At 40.2% G+C, this 26,915-nt stretch overlaps 1 protein-coding gene across 2 annotated transcripts; it reads right to left on the reverse strand.

Moving 5' to 3' along the window:
* Window positions 1-303: 303 nt before the first annotated feature.
* LOC114556893 (retinoic acid receptor beta) lies at window positions 304-18,323 on the reverse strand. 2 transcript variants are annotated; one of them, XM_028580010.1, is made up of 8 exons: window positions 17,737-18,323; window positions 13,337-13,491; window positions 12,233-12,374; window positions 5,408-5,571; window positions 4,409-4,585; window positions 2,533-2,737; window positions 2,228-2,386; window positions 304-940 (listed from the first exon to the last, which is right to left on the reverse strand). In XM_028580010.1, the coding sequence occupies exons 1-8, from the start codon at window positions 17,900-17,902 to the stop codon at window positions 774-776; spliced, it is 1,335 nt and encodes a 444-aa protein (XP_028435811.1). In that variant the 5' UTR covers window positions 17,903-18,323; the 3' UTR covers window positions 304-773. The 2 variants fall into 2 exon arrangements, with proteins under 2 accessions (XP_028435811.1, XP_028435810.1); XM_028580009.1 differs by having other exon boundaries at window positions 5,408-5,574.
* Between the last annotated feature and the right edge of the window lie 8,592 nt (window positions 18,324-26,915).

Consider the following 26,915-nt stretch of genomic DNA (forward strand, 5'->3'; position numbering starts at 1 on the left):
CTACACACTACTGAGGCTCCTGTTTGTGAAATGAATAAATTGTTAAATTGCCAATATGTCTTGTTTCTTCAAACTTCAATCATCCAATCCACCAAACACCAAACGAGTCAATGGCAGAATAAGCTGTTTGGCATTGGCAGAGAAGATTTGGCAAATTTTTCATGGGCGCAACCCACATACTCAGCGCTGCTGCTCATCCCACAAATGCATGTTCCTTACAAATGGGGCACCATTTGAAAGGGAACTAAACAGGCTTTCCAACGGTATAAGATTTGTTGGCAAAAAGCATTGTTACCACAGAGAAATAATCTACCAAACACAAATTTCCTTACTTTTTGTGCTAAGTTTATGTTCCATATGTTTACTAAATTTGCTAGACTAATGCTAAAGGCATTGTTATTTAATGAGGTAAAAATGAATCCATGTGATATCTCATGCAAATATAAATACAGTAGAAACCTGTGTGATTCCCAGTGGTTATGAGGTGTCTGCCAGGAGGGGTTAAAAAATGCAATTGTGACAAATTAAAACGTTACTGCGTCATTCTCTTTTTTTCCCCTCGAAGCAGAAATTAGCTCTTCGTTCATCAGCGTGGTCACTAGTGTGACAACTGAACACAGTGGCGTCTTTGCCAACCAATCTGTGAAACTGAGGTAAGACACTAGCAACCCTCTGGACTGCATCTGTAGTTGATATTGTTAGTGTTTTCTCTGGGAGGGAAGACGGGAGCCAATGTTCTTTTGAGCGACTTCAGAGTACAGAGTCAGAAGAGATCATGTACTGTGAGGAGGCGGTGTGTGGGAGTGCTGGCTGGTGCTGGCCTCCGCTCTGCTCTCCTCAGAGTGTTTCTCCAGCTCCTGCAGATCCTCCAGCATCTCCTCGATCAGAGGCGGCATGGAGCCCGGGATCTCCATCTTCAGAGTCACCACCCTCTCAGCTCCTGTGTACATGTTTTTCACAAAGCACACATTACTGCCAGTTTTTGTCATTATCAGATAATATGCGGCGGCATATTATCTGTTATAATATTATGTCACGCTACTCGTGTGTGTGTGTGTGTGTGTGTGTGTGTGTGTGTGTGTGTGTGTGTGTGTGTGTGTGTGTGATCGCTCAAGTTTAATTTTATTTTAAAAGGTGCAGTAACCGATGCTGCGCGAAGATTGTTGATATTTGAACTCAACTGCCAAACAAATATAGCCTGGTCCTACCAGACTCTCGTACATTTCATTTGTACAGAGTCTGGCCACTCTCCATTGACAAGTGTTAACTTCCTTGAAAGCAGATACTCTGTTGAAGTTTAAAACGCAATAGTTTTCTCAATAGATCAGCCCAGAGCCACTCTGGATCTGCCATAACCAATCGCTAACGTTTGGCCGTGACGTTGGCTTAGCATCGCTAGCGTTAGCCTTAGCCTTAACTCCTTAACCATTAATGGAAAGAGCTGAAAAATCTAACTTTTCCTGAACCCCGTGGGGAGGAGGGCCACGACATCACGGCTACCAACACAACTCAGCAAAGATTGTTCTTGCTCGGGCTTTAACTTCTGGATATTCGGCAGCGTTGCCACAACGGACCGAATGGCTTCGCTCACATCTTTCTCCGCCGCCATTACGGAACTACAACTCTAGTGCACGGCCTCAACGTCATCGTTCTCAGCCACTTCCCTCTGTTCGCTGATTGGACTGCCTCCCCCCTCTCACCCCACGCCCCCATCAGTTGCTTGCACGCGCCACCTGGTGCTGATTGGCTGGAACAGTGTTGTTTGGCTTGAGCGCACCATTCTGTTTGTTTAGCATTTACACAGCCAGGGCTGTGTAGGAACACCTAGGGCTGGACAATTAATCAAAACTTGATCGACATCGAAATTACAAAGCTATTATCGACGTATTTTTCCCATGGCGATAATTCCGATAATTTATTTCTGTTTAAAGGCTTACTTTCTCCTTAAAAACATGCTACTGCGTGTGCAGAGACTGAAATTAACACTCGCCAGTCGCCAAATGCTGGGGCGGGCCAACAATCACACACACAAACACTGGCCGTTCACTTTGGACGCCGCAAATTCCCATCTATTCGCGTCTTTGCATTGGCTTTGTGGGAAATGCGAAATGTGGGCGGTGTGAACACACTGTTGTTGTTATTGTAAGTTATTATATCACTGATATAATTTGTGACAAATGAAGGACTTTATGGAGAATGATCTACTCGCAGGGGATTGCTTCCTGACCTTTGGCGCTGATGCTGCGCAGGTCAGTGATCTTCATGAGGGCTTTGGGGAACATGAGGGGCATGCTGGGCCGCCTTCTGCGGGAGTATATCTTCAGCGCCTCCAGCAGCGGCTCCTGCAGCACCTCCACCTTAGACGGCTCTTCCAGGTCCTGTCGGTCTGTTCAGATAGACAAAAAAAGATGTGATGTGAATGTTTGGCTTGTTAAAGAAATAGCTGATAGCTTTCATGTATCACTTTCCCCCCAAAACCATAACCAAACTATATACTAAGTTTAGGTCGTATTTTCTTCTGACATTCAGTACCTCCAGAGACGAGGCAGATGGCGCTGAGGAGGCCGCTCTCCGTGTCGTCCATCTGCAGTGGCAGCAGCTGGCCGGCGAATGTGAAGACCTGATCTGTCAGCGGTCCGAATCCGGCGTTGTGGATCTGGGTGCGGGTCAGGGTCAGTCCGTCGGAGAACGTCATGGTGTCCTTGTCAGGAGTGTAGCGAGTGCAAATCCTCAAGATCTGGATGGAAGAAGAGGAAAAAAGAAAGACAGATTTAATAAATGTGTATGTGTTTAACAGGGGAACAAGTATAGTTAGTAGTAGTATGAAATTGTGGCACATGCTGTTATAATATGGGACAGAAGCAGCTGCAGAAAGACAAAAAAAATGACATCCTGTGTTGGCTCTAATCAAGCTGCACATCATATTTGTACCCAAGTGTGCTCTTGCATCTCTTTATATTGTACATTTTATTTTTGCCAGAGGTTAATTAAATCAGTGAAAGAACAGCAGGTGGAGTTCAACCTGCTATGCTCCACCCACCACACATCATAGTGAGACACTTTCTCAATCAGCTTGTTTTCAAATCATTTGTATTTTCTCAAGGCTATTATAACCTTGACTGCAGAGAGAGTCAGGCTTTTATACATTCTTCTTGTTAAATAAGTATATTGCGTAATATATTAGAGTATTCTATGAGATGCTTTCCTGTTTTCTGCTCTACACCTGCTTTGATAATTTGCTGCTGCTGTTTTCTAATCATGCAAACCTAAAACTTCCTCCATCTGTTTTCACATTAAAAGACTGCCTGCGGTTTAGATAGACGAGATCACAAAATCTGTCAAAATGAACCAGCAGAACTAATCAGACTTGTTTTTTTTCATATATTATTATTGACTTTAGATAGATAAATAGATACATAGATAGATAGTATGCACTTTAAACATGTACATGAATACAATATGCAAAATGTATGTAATTGTGTAGTTATATAACTTAAAAAAGACTTTGCCAGAAGTTACATTGAATATAATTGTAAGCCCAGTAAGAGTCCAGTCGGACCTCGGCAGCCACCCAGTCTGCTGATGTCCACACTGCGACAGAATGGGGATGAGTTCAAAAGTTTGGTTAACTTTGCCCGCCCAGAAAATTTGGCTGGCAATGTTGCCAGGCAGGAAGTGACAAATATGAAGACCAAACAACTTGGCAAACAAAACTCCCAGAACACCTCATCAGGGAAAAATGTGTAACTTTTGATCGCACATGGCACTCTCTTGATGGTGTCAGAGAGCGAGAGTAAATGATCAGGCCCTGGTGGTGATGATGAGAGACAGACTTGGCAGTGAACGAAGGAGGGCTGCTCTCTGCCAGCCGAACTGTCAGTTTGTCTTTTTGTACGAGTGTGTATGAGTGTATTTGTGTGAGTGTGAGTCATGATCCAGAGAAGGTGTGACTCGCAGTAGGAGCTGTGTATTTATGTACACCTGCATTTAAGTGTAATTTAGGTCACTGAGTTTTTTGAGTTTGAGATGTCTGTTAAGTGTATTTTATCAGATTGTGATTTTGTCTATGGTAAAGACTGGGGGTAGGACTTGAAAAGCCCAGGCTTCTTCCTATCTACCTAGCTACCAGTCCACCACCGTACTTTGGTCCATATGGGGACTTGAACCAGCGACCCTCTGGTTCCTAACCCAACTCCCTAACCCAACTCCCATTAATATATAATTGATTATATATTAATCATTTGAAATAAAGATTTCATTAATTTGTTCAAAATCGTGTGTGGTTGCAGGTAAAATACAACTATTTACAGCTTACTAACTTATTTAAGTCATTATCACAAAGTTCCTACTACAATTTCTTAAAGTCTATGAGAAGTAAAAAGTAATTGCAGGAAACACAGAGCCGTACCAGGATGTCCAGGCAGGCAGTTTTGAGCAGAGTGATCTGGTCGGCGATGGTCAGGCCGGTGAAACCCGGCACTCGCTTGGCGAACTCCACCACCTTGATGATGCACTTGGTGGCGAGCTCGCTGAACTTGTCCCACAGCCCGAGGTCCAGCTGGATCCTGTGGTCTGAGCTGGAGTTCTGGATGGAGGAGAAAAGACGAAGAAGATGTTTGTAGTTAAAGAGATGTTTAGGTTCATGTCTCGGGGAAGATGCAGGATTCAGAAAGCCACATTAACAATGCTAAAAACACATGGTGTGAGTAGAAATGTCCAAACCAACCACCAAAGCATGCTGTTTGCATTGTGTGTTTAAGGTACGCAGATATTTCAATTCAATTGGCACTGATAAAGTTACCACACAATGATAATCTAACTTTGACAACAACAACAGCAGCCATGATGTTTGCTTTCAAGTCCTTTAGTAAATGGGGACAAAAGCAATTTGAGTGCAATTAAAAACAGAACACAAACGTCGGTACTCCTGCCTGCTTCTCCAAATTGGGGGCGTAACAACCGTCGTCTACTGTAAGTAATACACTGACTATGTACTAAGTACCTCAATTCAACCCCACTTCAAAATATCAAAACTATCCCTTTAAGATACCTTTTTGCTACAAATCACATTCAATAATCCTACATTTCCCATCAGGCTTTAAGCTCAAGGGGAAAAGATCAGCAACTCAACACTTGTTTTGCTTCTCTTTTGTACATTAATAACTCACCTCACAAAGCAATGTTTAAAAAAATAAGAGAAATGTGTCAAGTTTTGGGACTATTTAGCCACTATCATGTATAGGTCCTGTTGTATTTTTTCTGCATGCTATCCTTCAACTATCACCCATAAAATACTAAATCAAATGAACCTCTGAGAGGACCGCATTGACCTTTTTTTTTCTTGCAGATTATTTTCTCTCTGTAGAGGAGTATTATTTCAACAGTCAGGTCTCAGGTCGTGACTCACTGTGGTGTATTTTCCCAGCTGGCAAAGAGAGGGGAAGGTCTCTCGGTGAGCCCTGCAGATCTTCTCCACTATCAGGCCGAGCTCCGCCGTCAGCTCGTACGTCTCCATGATGGTCATCTTCACCGCCTCCTTCTTCCCCTTCCTCTTGTTTCTGTCGTTTCTCACTGCTGAGGAGAAGAATGTTATAAGAAGGTTATAAAGATCTTTAGGAAATAACTACAAGGGATTCAAACAGTTCAAACAATGGTGCTTGATTTAAAAGTTAAAGTAAAAAAACATTTGGCATTTTGATGTGGTTCTTTCTTAAATTTTAAGTGTATGTGGTTGATGTTGAAAATACAAGATACCTATTTTTTGTCCACACAATTCAGAAAAGACAAAGACATTGTTGGAAATGATAGAAAACAGTGATCTGCACAAGAATCTTATTTAACAGTGACAGGGTCTGTAGATGCAAGGAGGAAGGAAATAGTGTATCTACTGTATATCTATATATATATATATATATATATATATATATCCAAGATGTGTGCATACATAAATGTCACAATGTAACATTGCTTGACTTAAATTTAAGTCAACGGAGCATAAACAACACTGTGAGCTTTTTGTACCAATGTTTTTCAGACCAGTAGAACACCGCGTCTGTCTCCTAGCAACAGCAGCTCTCAGTCATGTCAGTCAACCCCTGCCAAGTGAAAAACCCACCCAGAGGCTTGAATCTTAGATAAAAGTGAATTGAATCTTAGATACTGTTTCCAAAAACTCCAGCTCCAGTATTATTATTACTTCCTTACATAAAAAGTGAGGAGAATTGAAATGCCAGTTTAACTTTTAGATCCATTTTCTTCCCCATTTTTTTTTACAGTGACACTTTTATGTATCATTAGTTACTCGTAATTTACGTCAAAACACGGGCACCCAGATACTACGTTCAAGAGTAATTGTAAATCATACAATGTCACAGAAAAAAATACTGCTAACACTGCTTTTTCTGCCAAAAGGCATCATTTTGTGATTAATTACATGCCACTTTGCAACACAGTAAAACAGCAGAAACCTTATTTATTGATACATAGCAAATATTAATCCAGCTTAAAGGAACACGCCGACTTATTGAGAATTTAGCTTATTCACCGTAACCCCCAGAGTTAGACAAGTCGATACATATCCTTCTCATCTCCGTGCGTGCTGTCTGACGGCTCCAGTGGCATCAGGCCAGCACAGAACATGCAGGTGAATGGTTCCAGTAATCCTACTGCTCCGAATAAGTGACAAAATAACGCCAACATGTTCCTATTTACATGTTGTGATTTATAGAGTCACAGCGTGTACAAAAAACAACGTAACATGAGACACAGCCGTCTTCTAACCCTAAACAAACCGGGAACTATATTCTCAGGCGGAAGAATATAGTACTTGGGCGGAGTGATATGCTCGCAGCAAGCCTGTCTGAGAATATAGTTCCCGGTTTGTTTACTGTTAGAAGATGGCTGTGTCTCATGTTACGTTGTTTTTTGTACACGCCAGACTATACAAATCACAACATGTAAATAGGAACATGTTGGCGTTATTTTGTCACTTTTGTCACAATTCGGAGCAGTAGGCTAGTTGGAACCAGTTACCTGCAGCATCTGTGCTGGGCTAAGCTAATGCTGGAACCGTCAGACAGCGTTACAGCTAGGGCTGCACAATTAATCGAATTTTAATCACGATTTTGGCTTCCCACGATCAAATTTGTGTGATCGAGCGATATTTAAAATGTGTCATAGACCGCTCCTTATCAAAGTTTTTGAAAAGCCACTCTAGCGCTCCATAAACCACTCTCTGATCACGTGCCTCCGTGAGCCAATCAGAGTTGTTCCCTGCACCGCGCAGCTTAGTTTCTAGATGTGGACCGTCCACAACAGGTAGCAGTCGGTCATCATAAGCCGGTCACAATGTTTACCAGTTTACCAGTAAATGCAACATTATGTCCCGTATGTTTTGTTTTTCAGACAACAGCAGTGACCATAGTGCTAGTTTGTGTCTGTCAGCTCATAGCTTTAGCAGCAGACTGTTTTGACGTCCCGTTGTTGGAAATACAGTCACACTACACCGTTTAGCTGTCAGCTTTTTAGCCGTGTTTAATCCAGTTACTACTGTGGCTAACAGTAGGCTAACGTTACCTGCTGTGTAACGTGTTATTAGTGTTTACTAGCGTGACATGCAGCGATGTTTATGTTGACTCTAACGTGGGTTTCGGAGCATCAGAGTGCAACGCAGAAATGTAATTAGCAGTGTAATGAGCCAATGAAATCCGCGTTGCTATTTCGTCAGGTAGATACCTTACGGCAAAAGTGCATGTATGGAAAGCGGTTGCACAACAGCTGAAATGGCATACTCCTTCACAGTATCCTTCAATAAAGGACGAATGTAGCACAATATGGATGTAAAAGCAGTTATAATTGGCCTATGTGACAATAAAATTTGTTTTGGTTAAATCAACAAATATTGTAATCGTGATAATTAATCGTGATCTCAATATTGATCAAAATAATCGTGATTATCATTTTGGCCATAATGGTGCAGCCCTAGTTACAGCACGCACGGAGATGAGAAGGGTATGTATCGACTAATGTTGCTACAATGTATGTGCTGGTCGACAAGTAGCTAACGTTAAAGGTCACATGACATGGTGCTCTTTGGATGGTCCCCTAATACTGTATCTGAAGTCTCTTTTATATAGACCTTAGTGGTCCCCTAATACTGTATCTAAAGTCTCTTTCCCGAAATTCAGCCTTGGTGCAGAATTACAGCCACTAGAGCCAGTCTCACAATGAGCTTTCCTTAGGATGTGCCATTTCTGTGTCTGTAGCTATTGAGGAGGAGAGAGGGGGGGGGGGGCAAGGTGGGGGTGTGGCCTTGACCAACTGCCACTTTGCTTGTTTGAAAGCCATGATGTCTCTCTCTCATGGGTGGGCTAAATTTTCTGGGCGGGCAAAGTTAACCAAACTTTTGAACTCATCCCCATTCTGTCGCAGTGTGGACATCAGCAGACTGGGTGGCTGCTGAGGTCCGACTGGACTCTTACTGCCGGACCCTACGCCGTAGCCTGGCGTGCACCTCTCGAAAAATACACGTTGCGGCGACACACGTCGCTCGGCCGTGGTTTGGTAGCGTTGCATTTCTCCTGACGCATTTCCTGGTTCTCCTTCTCCGTAAACAACATGAAATCAAGGATAGGGTTAACTTCTCCTGCTCCAGATTTCCCCCAGTGGTCAGAAAGAACAGGGGAGACACTTTGTTTCTCTCACTGTGACTCTAGAGTCAGTACTTGCTCCAATGGTAATCGCTGTCACTCTCTCACTTCTCCCTCGCTCTAACACATAATCCCCCACACACACACACACACACACACACACACAAACACACACACACACACACACACACACACACACACACACACACACACACACACACACACACCCATTCCGTCTCAACACACGCCAGCGCACAAGTATAAACATCAGGCCACTTATGTAGGCTACGGCGAAAGCTCTGCGTGGAGCCTCCGCACAACCATAAAACGGCCTTAAGTGTTGCTCCAAACTAAGCCTGTAAAACCAGACCAAAAGTAAAAACAAGTATGTAGACAGATTTTAGCCAGATAGTTAAGTTTTGGTTTTATTACTGAGGTTAAGAGACCAGTCACTCAGAGGAATGCCTCCATTCCAATACAATGGAGGTGAATGGAATTTCAATGGTGGTTCTTAAAGCCTCTAAAAAATAACATAACATTTTTTAGTGGAACTCTTTCTCTGGTGGAAAATAGTTTCCAATGAAAGCAGTTGGCAGTAGACTGTGTGGATTAACTGTTAATCCAGGGAGCATGTGAAGCCGGCTGGCACAGCCTAACCAGGTTAGTCTTTCATAATCACTTCGTAACCGCGTCAACACGTTTCAATGCATCCCACTGACTCGGCTCAGGCAGCTACACACATGTCAGAGGAGCTACTCACCAACCTCCCCCCCCCCACACACACACACTCCTCCCTCCTCATCTCTGGGCGCCCTACATTCAGTCGTCATTGTGTGAACCCTCCAAGTGAGATCATATTACACACTGAGTGACTGAAGCGGCCAGCCAGCAGTTACATAGCATCCACCTGTCTGCTACATGTGATGTATTTATGTAATGGGTATGTGTGTGTGTGTGTGTGTGTGTGTGTGTCTGAGTGTGAACAAGCAACAATGAGAACATGAGGATGGGTGGATCCTTCACTGCTGCCCTATGGTTGCCCTCCTACACATAACACACACTCTTGTTATCTGGGTCGACGACTTTGTTCCGCTGGAGCTCAAGTTCACCGAGAATTTCTCAATGAGTTCCACATGGGTTTCCTGAGGGAGTTCTGCTGCCACCCCAAATATATAGCAGGGATTAAATGCGCAAAGCATTTAAAAATGACATTTCAATGACTCAACAGCACCCTGTCTTTCCAGAAACTGAATAAAACACTTTTCATGAAGAAATCTGAAAAAATAATTTAGTGCTGTTAAGTTAGTTTTTCATGTGAAAAGCGAAAGCTAGTTAGCCCAGCTTGCCAACATTAGCCCAGCTTGCTAACGTTAGCACGGATACTCACTGGATGTTATTTTTTCGGTTCTTTTAGCTGTACCTCTTTCGTGTATGAAGCGCCGGAAGGGTCATGGCGAGATTTTTTCAGGGGACTATTTTTGCGTTACCTCGCAATGTGTTTTGCGTTCCCACGCAAAACTTTTCTTTTTCCATTCCTTCTGAGCCATGTGTCTATTTCCACTAAGCTGCTCAGCGCAATAAATCAGCTCATTGCATTTTACTCTGAGTTGGGAATTATGCTGATATACTGCTCAATGGGCACATTCGTATCCAATATAGGGTATAATCAATAGCCTATTTCATAAATGTATATAAAAGAGAATGTGTGATGTCAGAGGTTCGCATGACGTGGCAATGAACAAACACTTAATTATCAGAGAATGTGCAGCTCCCTAGTAGTGTTACAAAGAGAGAACGTTAGTTCAGGGACAAAAACGTGAAAATCCAGCCTGCACTGTGGTTACAATCAACTGGCTCAATGGTGTTTTAAGCCCCCAACATTGACTTCAAGGCAGCGCTGCGACCGTCGATTTCAAGGCACCTAACCCTAATCCTAACCCTAACCATTGCCTAATCCTTGTGCCTTCCAGGCACCGCTGCCTGGAAGATCACATTGGAGGCTTAAAACACCAAACACCCGATATGGCATTACATTCTTATAACAACCTGCTGTCTAATTAAAGTATATGTCCAGGTGGGTAAAAGTGTCTAAGTCTACAATTTGGTAGCATGGCTTCTACTGTAACACATGTGGGATCTAATAGGATTGTATTTGCTTTCAAATTAGATAAAATGGTGTTATAATAATTTACAAGTATTAGGATATTTGGTTTTAAATTTATAGTGTCTACATTTCGGGTCTATTGCCGCATATTATGCGGTTTCTAATTTAGGTGGTGTCTAAATAGGTTAGATCTGTAAGTGTTTGTTTACTGTCTGACAAAGAATATATTTATCTGTTACTGTCTCTGGAAATAGAAGAAAAGTTTTGCGAGAGAACGCAATAGTAGTCCCCTGATAAAATATTGCCATGACCCTTCCCGGCCTCCGTATTCGTGGGTCCACACAAGGGCGTGAGTTTGGTTTCAGAAGAACATTGAAGTTGAAGGTCTTCAAAAATATAATTAAAAAATTATAGTTCCAAAAAACTCAAATAATGTGATAAAAATGTGAAATTCTCCAAATTGCCAAATTATTAAAGCACCATTCCTACTCAAAAATCCCATTTAGTTTGATTTATTATGAGTGCACATGGTAATAATTAAAGATTTCTCTTTCATATGCATTACTTGCACTGTTGTTTTATAAATCACTTATGTAACATGTTACTGCTTACGCAAAAACATGGAGTTGATAATTCACATTTGTGATACTGTCCTTTCAGTTACCTCTTAGAACTTTCTTAAATTAAATGAAGAAAAAACTGAGTTGCTTGTTTTTGGAGCAAAAGAGGAACAATTAAAAGTCAGCGCTCAGCTTCAGACGATAATGTTAAAAACAACAGACATGGACTCAGACCTGAATTTCAACAGCCACATTAAGACAATTACAAAGTCAGCCTATTATCACCTTAAGAATATATCAAGAGTTAAAGGACTTATGTCTCAGCAGGATTTGGAAATACTTGTCCATGCTTTTATCTTCAGTAGACTTGACTATTGTAACGGTGTCTTTACAGGTCTCCCTAAAAAATCAATCAGACAGCTGCAGCTGATTCAGAACACTGCTGCTCGAGTCCTCACTAAGACCAAGAGAGTGGATCACATCACTCCTGTTCTGAAGTCTTTACACTGGCTTCCTGTGCCTCAAAGAATTGATTTCAAAATACTTTTGCTGGTTTATAAATCACTAAACGGTTTAGGGCCGAAATACATTTCTGATCTGCTGCTACACTATGAACCATTCAGACCTCTCAAGTCGTCTGGGATACGTCTGCTTGCTGTCCCCAGAGTCAGAACTGAACAGGGAGAAGCAGCGCTCAGTTTTTATGCTACACATATCTGAAATGTGCTATACAAATAAAGCTGCCTTGCCTTATATCTTCCTCTCTCTGATCAATGGCATTTATAATCCACTGTCCACCACCTACTATCTACCCTGTCCTTGAAAGTGTCATCATGTCCTTTAAATTTATTCACAGCATTCAGCTTGAAGAGGATGTCTTAAGAGGCCTCCTGGTGAGTCAGAGCGGATCAAACACTTACACTCCTTAGACATTCCTGCTGCAAAGCACCTCTGGAGCCGACAGTACTGACAGCGGTTCCTCGTGATCTTGTTGATGATGCAGTTTCTGTCTCGGTGGCAGGTGTACACCATGTTTTTCTGCACGCTGCGGCGGAAGAAGCCCTGCGAAGGCAACAGGAGAGTAAAGAGAAGACATTACTAATTTAAATGACCAGAGTCGTCTGGAATCGTTTTGACAACGTGAACAGGTATATTTACTGTTATACTTGGAGTGTTTATAGTGATATTGGGGTTATGTTTTGTCCAAATACAGCAGTCAATAACTGACTAATCTCGCACTGCCAGACCTATCTCCACAGTGCTGTATCAGCGCTGGAGTATGGTCTGGCTACACTGCTTATCTATTCTGGGACGCTCTGGCTTGTTTGTATTTCTTTAAATCAATCACAACCGTCATGGGCAGCGCTAAGCCCCGCATCCAGCAACAGTGCCCTTGCAAAATAAATAGTGGCGATAGCTGAAGTGGAGGGAATTTAGGCTTTATACCCCAGCAATGTAGATCCATTGAGCCAGACTAATAACTAACTAATGTGACAGGACACAAAAAGACATTGTGCATAAATGTATTAGGCATTAAGATATTTACTTCATTCATGGTCAGGGGATTACCAAAGTAATTAGGGTACCTCATGTGGGAACCATGAATGTCTCTAGAAAATGTCACACAAACTTAAAACTGTAGGGTAGAAACAACACAAATCTGGAATTACACAAATCAGATTATTTAAAAGAGTGTGTCTAGAAGGAAGTCACAGTTACTGTAATATTGACCGGACAACAACTTGCTCACACACATGTTTATTTATCAGGACAAAGTTCAGGCCCTGTAGTGATGTTGGTGTTTTCTCCGAGCAAATATGGCAATCATTAACTGACTAATGTGATTTACAAATTTACTTGTGAGCTTTGGAGGTGGTGTCAATTAAAATATTTCATCCCAAAATGAGACAGACATCTTCTTTTTTTAGAGCATGCCACATATTTACAAAATGAGAATACAGTTTTTTGTACTTTTTTTTTTAGAGCATTTGGAGAGATGTTGTGAAGCAGGGCTGACATGTTACCTTGCAGCCTTCGCAGGCGCTGACGCCATAGTGGTAACCCGAGGACTTGTCTTGACACACAAAACAAGGCTTGTAAGTGCGAGGAGGCGGCAGCGGGGAGGCGGGGCTGGCGAACAGGTCGTCTGAGCTGGAGCTGGAGCTCTGGCTTCCAACGGCTGCAAACACACAATATGACACCGTACAACACTCATAAACAAGCACTCAAACTCATAGGTCGAAACCTTTTCGCTTATCAAAGAAATCTGATTTCTTTAAAACAAGCTATTTGTATGTCTGGCCGTGGGAAATGTTAACAAGCATTTTTCACCATTCTTTTTGACATTTCATCAATCGATTATTATGGGGCTGTCACTTTTTGATCAAAATTTGAACTTTTGTTTGAACATTGGTGTAACTGTAAGATAATTTAAAGAAGTTTTCCTTGTGATCCAGAAGAGGGCGCTCTTAAAATTCTTGAAGTAGCACCCTTTATATAGAGAGTGTGGCCAACTCAAATCATGGGCGCCATATTGGATACCAACGAATATGCTATCTTGAAATAAATTGCTTATCTTCACCATAAACAGGTATATACATGTTATTATCAACGTTTGTCAATATATAAAAGGCCCTTATGGAAATATTCCAGTATATATTTACCTTCTATATCGTAAATGGGCCTCTAAAAAATGCCCATTGTAGTGAGTGACCACTGTCGCCTAATAAGTCTCTTAGCAGTGTTTACCTTTCTAAGGTCCGCTAGCATACAGGCTAACTATAGCTAGCTTTGTGCGTAACGTAACAAAAACCCACCCATCTCAGAGGAGCCAAGCTCAATATTTCATTCAATAAAATTATGGTACAAAAGGAGCACTAACGCCACAAGTCTTATGATGACAACATGGAAGCAGCTATAGGAAACTCCGAACAACATCCCCGTCCAAGCTGTTTCACTTTCCCTCCAATATTATTATGAACATAATAAAGACACCTGGACTCGGTCGAGACCAAAAGCCATATGACTATGGCAAGATCACAAGCATTTAGGTACATGGAGTGCTAGCGAAAAAGCTAACGCTAGCATAAGGCTAACTTCAAACTTCATTAATTTCTAAAGCAGTGTTAGAACTTTTTTGACAACATGGTACACATTAACGATAGTATTACTATATTTGTCCTATGTAATTTGTTATCATATCGAAGAGAGAAATTGACATTTACCTCACACAATAATGAGCAGTCATTTAGCTAGCTTCCAGTTTGCTCTTTTCACCTTCAGCTCCCTAACTTTTTGCCTTTTTGGTTCACGGGGGAACTTGTGAAATCTTTTGCCGCTTCCTTGTCTTTCAGTGCAGCCAAACGTGCAACATTTGGGCATTTTTTCGGTGATTTATGCCATTTTTTAAATTATTTATAAAATGTTTCCACTATTCCCTGCACTATGTCAATGGGAATCAGATGAATGTTGGTATCCAACATGGAGTCCACGAAACACGTGACCACCTCAGAACATTTGATTCCCTAGTTGGCCAAACTCTCTCTAATATACAGCGCTGTCTTGAAGTATGGCATGCCCTGTCACTATAGTATACCCTACACTATAGTATTGGGTACTATAGTGTATCGGAAACCCGATTTGTTCAGGTCCCTGACAATGGTCTCGGACCAATGGGATATCCTGACCCTAACCATTCGAGGTCAATGCCTACTGCCTCTTCGCCTATCGGTAAACTAAGCTAATAAATGAAAATGGAAAATACTAGCGAGCTAATTGGAAAATCACAACACTGAAGCATCTGAGAAGCAGTGCATGGAAATATTTTCGGTTCTACACTGTAGATTGCAAAATTACAAACTAACGAAAATAAGGCTGTTTGCAGAAAGCATATATCTGCAACTAAGAAACCAAAACTACCGAGTGAAACCCAAACTGTCTCATGAATAAGGAGAGTTGGTGCTCTGTCCAGAGAAAACTGGACTATTCACCAGTCCTAAACCGTATTTTTTTGGAAATGTATTTAATGTAGAATTTACCTCTCCATAATATACAGCTGCACATATTGTAGTAAAGCCTTTTCTCTATTTTTCCAATTGATTGTATCATTTCACAACAGTCTACGGTTCCACTTTAAAACCACTTTCGAGAGGAGAATTGCTCCATTCTGTGGGGCTCGCTCAGCCTCCCCGCCGGCTCTCTGATCGCCTCCACCGAAAACAGAGAAAGACATTTTTGAAAATGGGGACAAAACGAGAAAAATTGCCCATCTACGTCCCCTCAAACCCGTGGCCTCTGATTGAACCTGGAATCAGCGGGTCAATTGAGGACACCCCCATCCGCCCGAGTGCTCTCCCAACAGAAAACAATGCAGGAGCATGCCACAAGCCCAGCTGACTGATGAGAGGGAGGGAGAAGAAACAGAAAATGTGTGTAGTGGGGCGGTGTAAGTGATTTGGTCGGGGGGAAGGGAGAAAGAGGTTGCCCCCATCCCAATTTAGGTGGTGTTACGTGATGTACGAGACAATGCATTGTGTGAGTCAAATAGCTGCCTGAAAGATAAGGAGATAAGTTTAAAAGGCAAAAAAAAAGTTGTGTATAAGCTTATTTGTAGATGCTACATGCTGCTTAATGTTATTTTGGTTGTACGGATATTAAGAACGAGGCTATTTCTTTTGATAAACCGCTTCAAGCTAAATTAAACATCGATAAATCATAATTAAATAGAATATTCCCTGTTGCAGCCCTAGCAACTAATTAACTTATTTTCTCAATTATTTGTATAGGCCTATTTGTTTATTCCATAAAATGTCAAAAAGTAGCTCATAATGTCTTAGAGCCCAAAGTGACATCTTTAAATTGCTTTTATTGTCCAACCAACAAACCAAAGCCCACACAATTTTTATTTGCTGTCATATATGACAGCCTTCTTCTTATTGTCTTTTTCTTAACAGTTATAGTGTACATATTAGTTTATTTATGTTTTTGTTTCTTTTACATGTATTGCTTATTTTCTTTTAATATATTTATGTTTATGTATGCACCATCAACCAAGGCAAATTACTTCTAAGTGTTACTTACTTGGCAATAAATCCTTTTGTGATTCTGCTAATGTCACATACACAATACATCAGTCACAGGGGCCATCTTTCTGCAGAACAAGTTACATTCTGTACTTTTACTTTTGAATTTAATTTTAAATTCAGGACTTTTAATTTAATTTTTTAAACATTTGTTGTCCTTGTACGTCTTCCACCACTGACAACAGTCTGACTTTCCTCTGACCTCCTGAGCCAATGACCGTCCGGTGAACCTGCCGTCCCAAACACAGACCACCACACTGCCATGAACTCCTCTGTGCTTTAAAACTGTATCCTGTTTACTGCTGCTCTCCATGCCCCCTTTTCTACTTAAAAGAAAATTCCTGCAAGTAGAAACTCATCATGAAAAGTATCACAGTAAAAAGTTTAAGAGTGTTTTCCTTTTACTTTAACCTCCCCTACTGGGCATATATAAGCAGTTTACAAAACAAGTATTAAATGGGGTTATTATAACAATATAATGTAGTTGTACACAGCTATAAAGACATTTTTAACTGTTTATTAATGTACAGTATATGTCAACTTCTGCATGAAGTTCAACAACACAACACAACACACACAACACATGTCTGTACACATACTGTACACACCTTCTGACAATGGCAACCTACTGCAAAAGCCCTTGGCCTTGAGAATTTTAATGGGATGGGCCACATATCTTCCATCTACCTATCAGTGCACCCTAATGTTTTGAAATGTTATTCCAATGGGACAGTTGTTCTTATACATGCATTTCTATATGCAACCAACAGGCCTAAAATTAACCTGTTCATATTTTATGATCAGTAATGTTAACCTGTTTAGATGTTTTTGTCATTGTGTATATTTAGTATTTGCACCTTATTATTTTATATTGTCACTCTATATATTTACACTCTTACTACTTTGTAGTGCAACTGCTGCACAACAATTTCCCTCTGAATAAATAAAGTGTTATCTTGTTTTAGCACACCTAGCCAGGTAAATACCAGACTACAGTCAGATAAGGGATTTCACTTGAAAATTAATTATGCATGACTAAAAATGGTTGACCTCTTTGTGACTAAACTCACCTGATATAATGTTTGTTTAGCCAATTATATTAAAGTATTTTGAGAGTCTAAGAATGGAGGGTGTTAAGCACAAATTGTAAAAGCCCTTCGAGGCAAATTTGTGGTTACCACAAATTTGAAAATAAACCACTTTTTGATTGAATTTGGGCCACATGAATAAAATAACTTGATATAACGTGAATGATAACGAGTTGATATTTTCCTTATAAACCCACAGGTTCACCATAACATCACTGCAAAAAATTTGAACCCAAACATATATTTTCCACCTACATTGCGAGCACCGGTGCTGCTGCCAGTCCGCCTCGATCAGCTCGGGGAAGAAGGCTGCCAGATCCTGGTCCTGGTCCGGCAGCGTGCATGCCGGGCTGGATGTAGAAGCGTACAAGTCCATGATTTCACCCGGACCGAAAGCTTGAAATTCAACATAGTCAAACATTTTCTGGTTTCAGTCTTAGCGAAGTCCGTGTGTCGATGTTAATCCTTCACAGCAGGGTTTTTTCTCTCGGTTTTGAGTTTAATGCAAACGGTGTTTCAACTGTAAAACATGTCTGTGATGCGTTCAAAGGGGCGTGAGCGCTCAGGAACGGACCTATATTTCCCACAGACGGTTTGCATGTTGCCGCAGAGAGACGATAACCGCTAAACACAACCAGATTTGGAGGCTGTTTTGCATAACAAAGTTAGTCCCAGGACTTCGTCCTCTTATCTCTTCTTTATTGACGAATGTCTCAACTCAACCTGCTTCATACTAGTTATGTCAGAGCGAGCGATGGTGTTGCCTAATGTATGCGAGTGAACTCCCCGTGAACCTCCTCCGCTGCTGACCTCCGCATGACCCAGCCGCTGTCTGACATCACCAGCAGCGGTTGGAAACAAAGTCCTTTACTCAACCGCGGTGGACTAAAGTTAAAGTGGCCCACCTCAATTTAAAGTTTAACTTGAAAAAAGTATTAAAATATATGCAGCAGAACCAGAGTTACATTTTTAAAAACATGGCGCCTACACTTACCACAATGCAACTGTCAACAGTTGAAAAAAATGGCTGTGTGTTATGCTAGTAGCTGAATCAGCTGTGCAATGTATCTAAAGTTACTGTAATTGTAGCCTTCATTTATTTACTAAAGTACTGTACTTAAGTACAATTTGAAGCTACAATACTTTTTACTCCACTACATTTGTTTGACAACATTAGTTAACAGCATTAGTTACTTTACAGACTCAGATTTTACTGCAAATTATACCATGGTCTGGGTGAATACTCGATTCTGATTGGCTGCAGGGTGTCCATAAAAAAGTGATGTAGGACACCTACTAAACGAGTTTCGGTGAAACTGACTGTTTACTGTTCTAAATTAATGTGCTACATTAAAAAAAGAAGGAAATGTGGATCTGTTTTTTCCAACTCATCCTCTGAACACCACAGGATGGCGCTAAAACACACAAGCTGCAAGAAGTACTGCCCTCTGAACTGACTTAGTTTCACAGCGAATAACGTTATCTCACATCCCGTTCACTGTTCAGGTCGCTACTTCAGGCTGTGGCCGACTGTAATGTTAGCTACACATCACGGATAAAATTGTTTGTTAAAGTTGTTATATTGTTTTTGGGACAATCACATGGCTGGATAGCTTGCTTGTCTTGTTGTTCAATATACTGTCAAATTATGTTTACTGATTGCCAACTTTACACAATGTTATTGACTTTGGATCTCGCTAGCATAGAGAGCCGAAGTCACGCCCTTCTACTTCCGGTCCATGGGACCTTAATTCGGAAAAAATATGAACGAGAGTCAATGGAGAGATAATACATTTTTTTTGATCCCGTTTAAATTGAGCCATGGATTACAAATATGATGTTCGTCAATTTAAAACATTACTTTTTAACTGAAGAAAGTCTCAGTTTATTGTTAAACTGTTGAAGTATAAGACTGTGAAAATACTTAATTAGAAAGACTACACACTTCAATGTCTCATGGATGACTTCTCGCTGAAGCTACAATGTCTGTGTGTATCGTACCGGGGATGTAACGTTACTCAAATGAGCAGATGATCTTGCTTGTTCTTTTGCTTATGTGCTGAAAACACTTCACTGGATAAAACACAGCAGTTAAGATAACATTACATGTGTTGTGGAACAGAGCTAAGCTAGCTAGCTAGCGAGCAAGTTGAGAATCAAGCTAGGTGACATAATTTGTGTGAGACGAGAGATGTAGTTCACTGAGCGGTTTCACACAAAACTAAGTGGTCATATGACAAACCTATGGCTAACTGAGACTTTCTTCGGTTGAAAAATTAGCTTTTAAATTGACAAACATATTTGTAATCCATGGCTCAATTCAAATGGGATCAAAAGATAATTTGCCTCTCCCCGTTCACTACCGTTCATATTTTTTCCGAGTTAAGGTCCCATGAGGTCCACTGGAAGGGGCGTGACTTTGGCTCTCTATTGCGTTAGCTTTCTGGCTCGTAGCTGAGCGGACTATAAATATCTCCCGTTGCTAAGGGAAGCAAGTCGTATCTAAGGTCCTTCCTATTTCCTGGAGGAGTGAACAACATTTGTGTTGCATAAGAACCTCATAGGATGGGAATGATTGCTCCAGGTATTAGTCAAACTGTCAAAAAACTTAAAAGTAAAATTGATAAGTTGTGTTTTTAATTAGTGAGTTTTGAGTTGTTTGGTAGGACAGAATCAGGTTAGCTGCTCCCCCTGCTTTTAATAAAATAATAATACATTTTTATTTATAGGCACCTTTCACAAAACTCAAGGACACCTTACATGTACAAATTATAAAATATAAACAATTAGTCTTTATGCTAAGCTAAGCTAATAGCCTTGTGGCTCTAGCTACCACATTAGAGTGGTTTAAAACTACGTGTCTTGTTGATCTTGGGGATACATTTTTTAAATACTCTAGTGACTTTTAAAATGTTTTCATAAGTGTAAGAAGAAGAATAGTTTTTTTCACTGGACGTTGATGATATTGAAATTATTCCTAAACTGAGTGAAATACTCTTCCGACTCCCCCCAAAATCACACAAGTGCAGTAAGATTAGTATTATGCTGGAGAACATTCAGGATTTTAGCTCTGAATTCATGTTTTGCCATAAAGGGACACTTGCCTGTTTTAAATAAAGGACATCAAAGCAAAGCAGATTAACACTGACGATCCCGTATTGGCATTTCATGATTGAAACCATGTGGCCTTTTACAAAATCAATACTTTTTAGGCTCTGTTTCTCTTCATTCCTGTCCACTTCAATTCTTGATCCTTGACTTTAAGTGAGACATATTTGCAGCTAGGAGGATCCATAATTAAATCTACACAGAGATAAAGTAGGTCAGCTGCAAGATGGGTGGGTGGGGGGAAGGAAATCTTTTCCACTTCAAAATAATGGACCTAATTTACGGCATTCATCAACTGAAAATGACTGAATACAACTTCACTGCCCTAAAAACCTAAAACAAAAAAGAAATACGTAGAAAATTATTGTAATGAATAGTCTGCAAAATGATAAAATTTTTGCAGGCGGGTGGTGCCAAAGAAGAATGCTGAAGCTATTTTGTTTGAATATATAAATACACTTGATCTCCTTCAATGCCACTGCTAACCCCATTGAGGCATAGAGGCAGCTCAGATCCAATGTTAAAGGAGGCTAATTACTCCCAGTATCTCCCACACTCCAGGGAGGCCAGGTCATCCAGAGGACAGCCATGTGAAACATTCCTGCAGCCTGCTGCTGGACCTCCCTCCCAGCTCAGTCTTCCCCTGTCCTCTATTCTCCTCCTTTATCCATCCTCCCCCGTTTCCTTGCCTTCCTCCTCATCCCTCTGTCCCATTTAGAATCGCTCACGTTTCCTATCTCTCCATCTTGATCACTCTTTCCAATGTTCACTCAGTCATTTGTTTTCATTCTGCGATGACAGTGCATCTATTCAGCTATTCATCAATTATTTTCTGGGGCAGGACGTTCGGATACACTGATTTGTTCTGATTAAATAACAGGTCTCTGAGGCTGTACTGAGACACAGCTGTGCTTTGAAGTAATGCTAATGTCAGCATGCTAACATGCTCACAATGACAATGCCAACTTTCTGAAGTTAAGCAGGTAGAATGTTTACCAAAGGTACCTCAAAATTACTATTACTAAACTCCATTTGGATTGACAGCTCAAGTTTAAGAAATGGAGGTATTGTTGTATTTAGTCTGGCTGTTCCCCTGTCCTCCATTCTCCTCCTTTATCCATCCTCCCCCGTTTCCTTGTCTTCCTCCTCATCCCTCTGTCCCATTTAGAATCGCTCACGTTTCCTATCTCTCCATCTTGATCGCTCTTTCCAATGTTCACTCATTCATTTGTTTTCATTCTGCGATGACAGTGCATCTATTCAGCTATTCATCAATTATTTTCTGGGGCAGGACTATTACTAAACTCCATTTGGATTGACAGCTCAAGTGTAAGAAATGGAGGTATTGTATTTAGTCTGGCTGTACCCTGCATGTCCTGGATACTTCCCATAGAAATGCTTTGGAAATACTTATATTAACTTAAGTTAAAGACATACATTTGCCAAACCAGTTAGTCGTCGTCCTTGAAGCCTACTCTCCTGTACAACCGAAATACATTGTTTGAAAGCAATTCCAAAACATGAATCCCACCTTAGTGCAACTTGTCCAAGTAAGTTTTCAAGTGTGGCATCTGTCTGTGCCTCATTCTGATGCACCAACACTGTTACTACTGACCCCTGTGGCCAAAGAGAAGAAAACACCCACCACATGTTCCTAATGTAGAGGAAGCTGCATTTTCAGGACCACATTTCTATGACCCTGGTTACCGAAAGAAACTGGCATACTGAGTGTCAACACCTTTAACGTGTCGGATTTAAAAGAGAAAAAGTTTCAAGGATTAAGACTTACTGATTGATGAAGACTATTACTGGTTGGTTTTTGTCTGGTGAGCTTTTCTATGGGAAACATCTGGGATTGTCTCCTGCACAGTGAATGAGCTATCATCCAGCTGGAATAAGGCTTAGCTTTGCGCGTAACATAACATTAACATTATGATTAGTATGCATGACACAACTACAGTATGCTGACTTTCACATGTAACATTTAAATGCTGGCTTGTTAGCATACTTACATACTGATGTTAACATATTATATTGAAATGAGTACATTTAGCATGGTAGTGTGTATTAACCATGTTATAGTACTGACATTGAAGTACAGTTAAGGTTGATAGGAGTATCATGTTGTGTTCGACAAGTCCAAACTTTGATCTATTGGTGGTACCAGATGAGTCAGAGGATCTCCGAAGTCACTAGGATTTATCCAAAGAGGAGCATGTACCATGTACATACATACATAAATAACCCTAACCATAAACCATTGGAAACTATTTACTTTTTAGATTTTCTCTATTATTATTAAGGTGTTTGTTGTGATTGTGTCAAAGTCACCAAGGAAACCATAAATATACAAAACCCCACAAACACAAATCAGATCTTGGGTTTGTTAAAACTGTAAAATTCTCCTCATTTTGTCCAAATATGGCGTTGCACCAAATAGTAAGTAGGAGCAGAATGACCAACTATAACAGATCCTCAGCCTTCCTTTCGATTCTTTACAAGCAGTTGTAAACCTTGGAGCCTGGTACCACTGAGTGGTTATTTATTAGTGCAATATATCTCTTTATTATCACTGTCACACACGCAGCAATGGGAAGACAAGGACTGAACAGGTTTAAAAGGGTTCTCTGTAAGTCAAGCTCTTCTTTGAAGTTTTCTAAAGGATTGCATCTGGCCTATTAAACAACTGAAAATCAAAGTCAAAGCCACTCATGCCGATTAATAAACGGTTGCCGTGTGTTTTGGAACATGGTAGTTATATTCTCTGGTCTCCAACCAAACTGTAACCCTGACCTGTTGGGGATTACGGGAAGTTATACATTCATGACAATGAATACAATGACATTAGTCAAACTGATAAATCCTTTATTCATTTTTATAATGTTGAACCTAAAACAACTAAATTAATTGGTAGATTTCAACTCACAGTCGGTAAGTTATCCATAAACTCACATATTGTGTTTGCTTACTGTAGACCCATTATCTATTACATTCACACTGAAGTAGAGGCAGAAAACATCAACACTGCTTGATAAATAGACCTACTTAGTAGGTCTATTTAGTCAAAGTAAAGAGACCTGTTTCATGATCATTTTTGGATGTTATGCAAATTATTGGAAGCAAAAATTCACAAAATGGTTGTAGCTATATATATATAAATGTATTGCATTTACATATGTATCTACTGTTCAAAAGCTTTCGCACGACTATAAAATGGCCATTATGCTTGTCTCATGTTGACGCGCAAACAGTTTTATTGTCATTACTTAGAATTCCAAACGGGGGCGGCAGAAACTACGCACTATAGCTTTAAATCCTGGTGAACAGTGTTGTAAGAAGTTTTAACATTCCCTTATATTCAACTCTTAAATCCCCAAAGTTGCACATTTCCCACTGTTGGAATCACTCAGATCTGCTGGTAAAGATCTGTTAACCTCAATGTAACACTGAAAGTATTGTGGTGCTATTTTTTGCTTAAATTTAAATACACAAATGAGGAGTTAGACAAAGGTGACTTTGGTTTCTACATGATGATACACAACAATAATTTTACAGTATTTTATCATTTTACAGGTAAAAGTAAAACACTGCTGCTGCTGCTGCTGCTGCTTTGTGACAAGGTCATTTGTTAAAATGCAATTGAGAAATTAGAGGAAGGTTACGTAATGTTGTTTGCATCAAAAACTAAAAAGTCATACCAATATTGAGTACAGTATTAAGTAGAGTACTTAAGTAACTGTTTTTATTTACTTTTGAAGCAGAATATCATATCTTAAAAGATGTCTGACAATAAAAGCAATTTAAAACAAAGCTGGTGATGACAGTAAGTCAATCAATCAGTAAGAAATTGACAGATTTGTTTAAGTGCAGGTGTGAGTACATTCAAATAAAAGTAAGAAAACAGTAATGCGGATAGCAAACAAGGAGAGCAACAACATAATTCTCATCATTGAGCCATAAAATCACACAGCAATGAAAATTGTTTAATTTTTTTTTTCATTTAGCTGTAGTACATGAAAGCTAAAACACAGAATAGCCAAGCCTTTTTTGTAGGGCTAAAAAATATTTCCATTATTCTATTTGTCAGAAGATAGTTAAAAGTTACAAAACAATATATTGAATTCCAAGGTTATGTATTTAAATGTCTTGACCAGAACTCAAAATATTCTGTTTCTGGACATACAAGACAGAGAAAAGCAGCTAATATTCACATTTACAAGCTGGAACTAATTAATTATTAATTATTAAAATGACTGCAATGTTTAATCTATTATCAAAATAGCTAAATATAATTCGTTTTGGGGTTAAATATCAGGTCAATGTTTTGGGCATTGTTGCTCACATAGTTAATAGTCAAAGTGCAGCACACAACTAAAAGCCTAATTATCTCAATTTATTATATGGATATCTTCTATTAGCTGAAGCGTAATTATAAGGACAAATTAATTGATTAAAAACACACCAAAATCATTATATGATTTAAAATATATTAAATATAAATGCAGATCTGCTGGTAAACATCTGCTAACCTCAATGTGACATTGACAGTATTGTGCTACAATTGTTTTGCTTAAATTTAAATACACAAATAAGGAGTTAGACAAAGGTGACTTTGGTTTCTACATGATGATACACAACAACAACCACAAAGATGTGTTATATTTAGGCACCAAAACGACTAGTTCAGTTCAGGAAAAAGATCTTGGTTTGGATTAAAACATGTGGCCTGTTTGAATTTGGTTGACCAATCACAATAGAGTGGGGCAGCTGACCAATCAGACCAGATGGGGCTTTTCAGGAAGGTGGGCCAAGAGCTCAAACTGACTGTTTCAGTAGGAGGCGCTGAAGCAATGGGCAGTATGAGAAACATAATATGTTATTTGAACATCAAAGCAGGTAAACCTATTCTAGTAGAGTACAAGAGTACAAATATGAAGATGAAAAGGAGTATAATAGGGGCTCTTTAAAAGAATGGAGGTTCTGTGAGTTTCTCTTCCTCCTGTTTTTTGGGCTGAATCTTCCATCGCAGCTTGAAGTCAGTCCATCCATGTCTTTTTAGCTCTGCATCCAGCTGAACAGGAATAAAAGAAATATACAAACGTTTTATTTATTAATCTGTACCAGTAGACTTACAGTACAGTAGACTGTAGTTTCCTGTCATACAAATTAAAAAAACAAAACTGAGAAAGAGTTGTACCTGTTGGAGGATCTGGGTGTTAGTAGCTGGATCGGTTATGTCAGCTCTAATCTCGAACTTCATCCTCACAGTAGTCTTCACTTTTGAATCTGAACAGTACAACAAACATGCAGACACAAAACAATAAGACAGATTCTGTCAATTTTTGTTGATAAAACTCAAAAGGATGGATCCAATGCTTTCTTTTAAAAAACATTGAGGGCACTGTTAAAGGTGCTCTAAGTGATGTGACGCAGCTTTTTAGGCTACAACATTTTTTGTCACATACAGCAAACATCTCCTCACTATCCGCCAGCTGCCTGTCCCCTGAACACACTGTAAAAAAACGCGGACTCTAAAGACAGCTCAGGCTCCACACACGTCAACAAAAACAAACTGCGCCAACCTGCACCACGAACCATAACAAACAGTGTTCCAGCCAATAACCGACAAAAAGGAGCTGGTTGTGTCATGAATACGCATTGTGGAAGTAGCCTACGTGCTAACGCGGCTATAGTGATGGCTCAACCAGCTCCTTCTATTGGCTGGAACACTGTTTGTTATGGTTCGTGGGGCAGGTTGGCGCAGTTTGTGGAGCCTGGGCTGTCTTCAGATTTACGTTATCAATAATATTAATATTCATTTTTGGGGGTACTTTACTCTCTTACTATGTGTATGTAAGTTGTATGTGTTTGTTTCATGTTAGACCTTGTATCTCAAGGGGCTACCCTTCAATAAACCTTCACTTAAAGAATGTCTTTGTGTTGTTTAACATTCACCTTGATGACAGATGAAAGGGAGCTTGATTGAACAGGTGCCATCGTCCCATTCATGGAGAGAATTCTCAACGCTACAGTACTGGTTACCACCATCGTTTTTTGGGTTACCACTTCGCCAGTGTTTGAAGGAGCTTTGGGTTTTGTCGGACCAAGTCCACGGCACTCGGTACAGACCAATCCAAGGTTGAGCAGAGGCTGGTTTTGCAGAATAGACTGAATTGTTTTCTACATCATTCTCGATCATCGGTAAGTCTGTGTAGTGTTCTCTGCAGTAGTCACGGGCGTTGGTCCACGTTTTCAAAGTTGAGATGAACACGTAGGTTTTCGTGTTTTGGTTTGTAACTGCAACAGACAGAAATGAAGCCAGCTTA

The sequence above is a fragment of the Perca flavescens genome, chromosome 6, assembly GCF_004354835.1.
Source record: "Perca flavescens isolate YP-PL-M2 chromosome 6, PFLA_1.0, whole genome shotgun sequence".
NCBI lineage: Eukaryota > Metazoa > Chordata > Actinopteri > Perciformes > Percidae > Perca > Perca flavescens.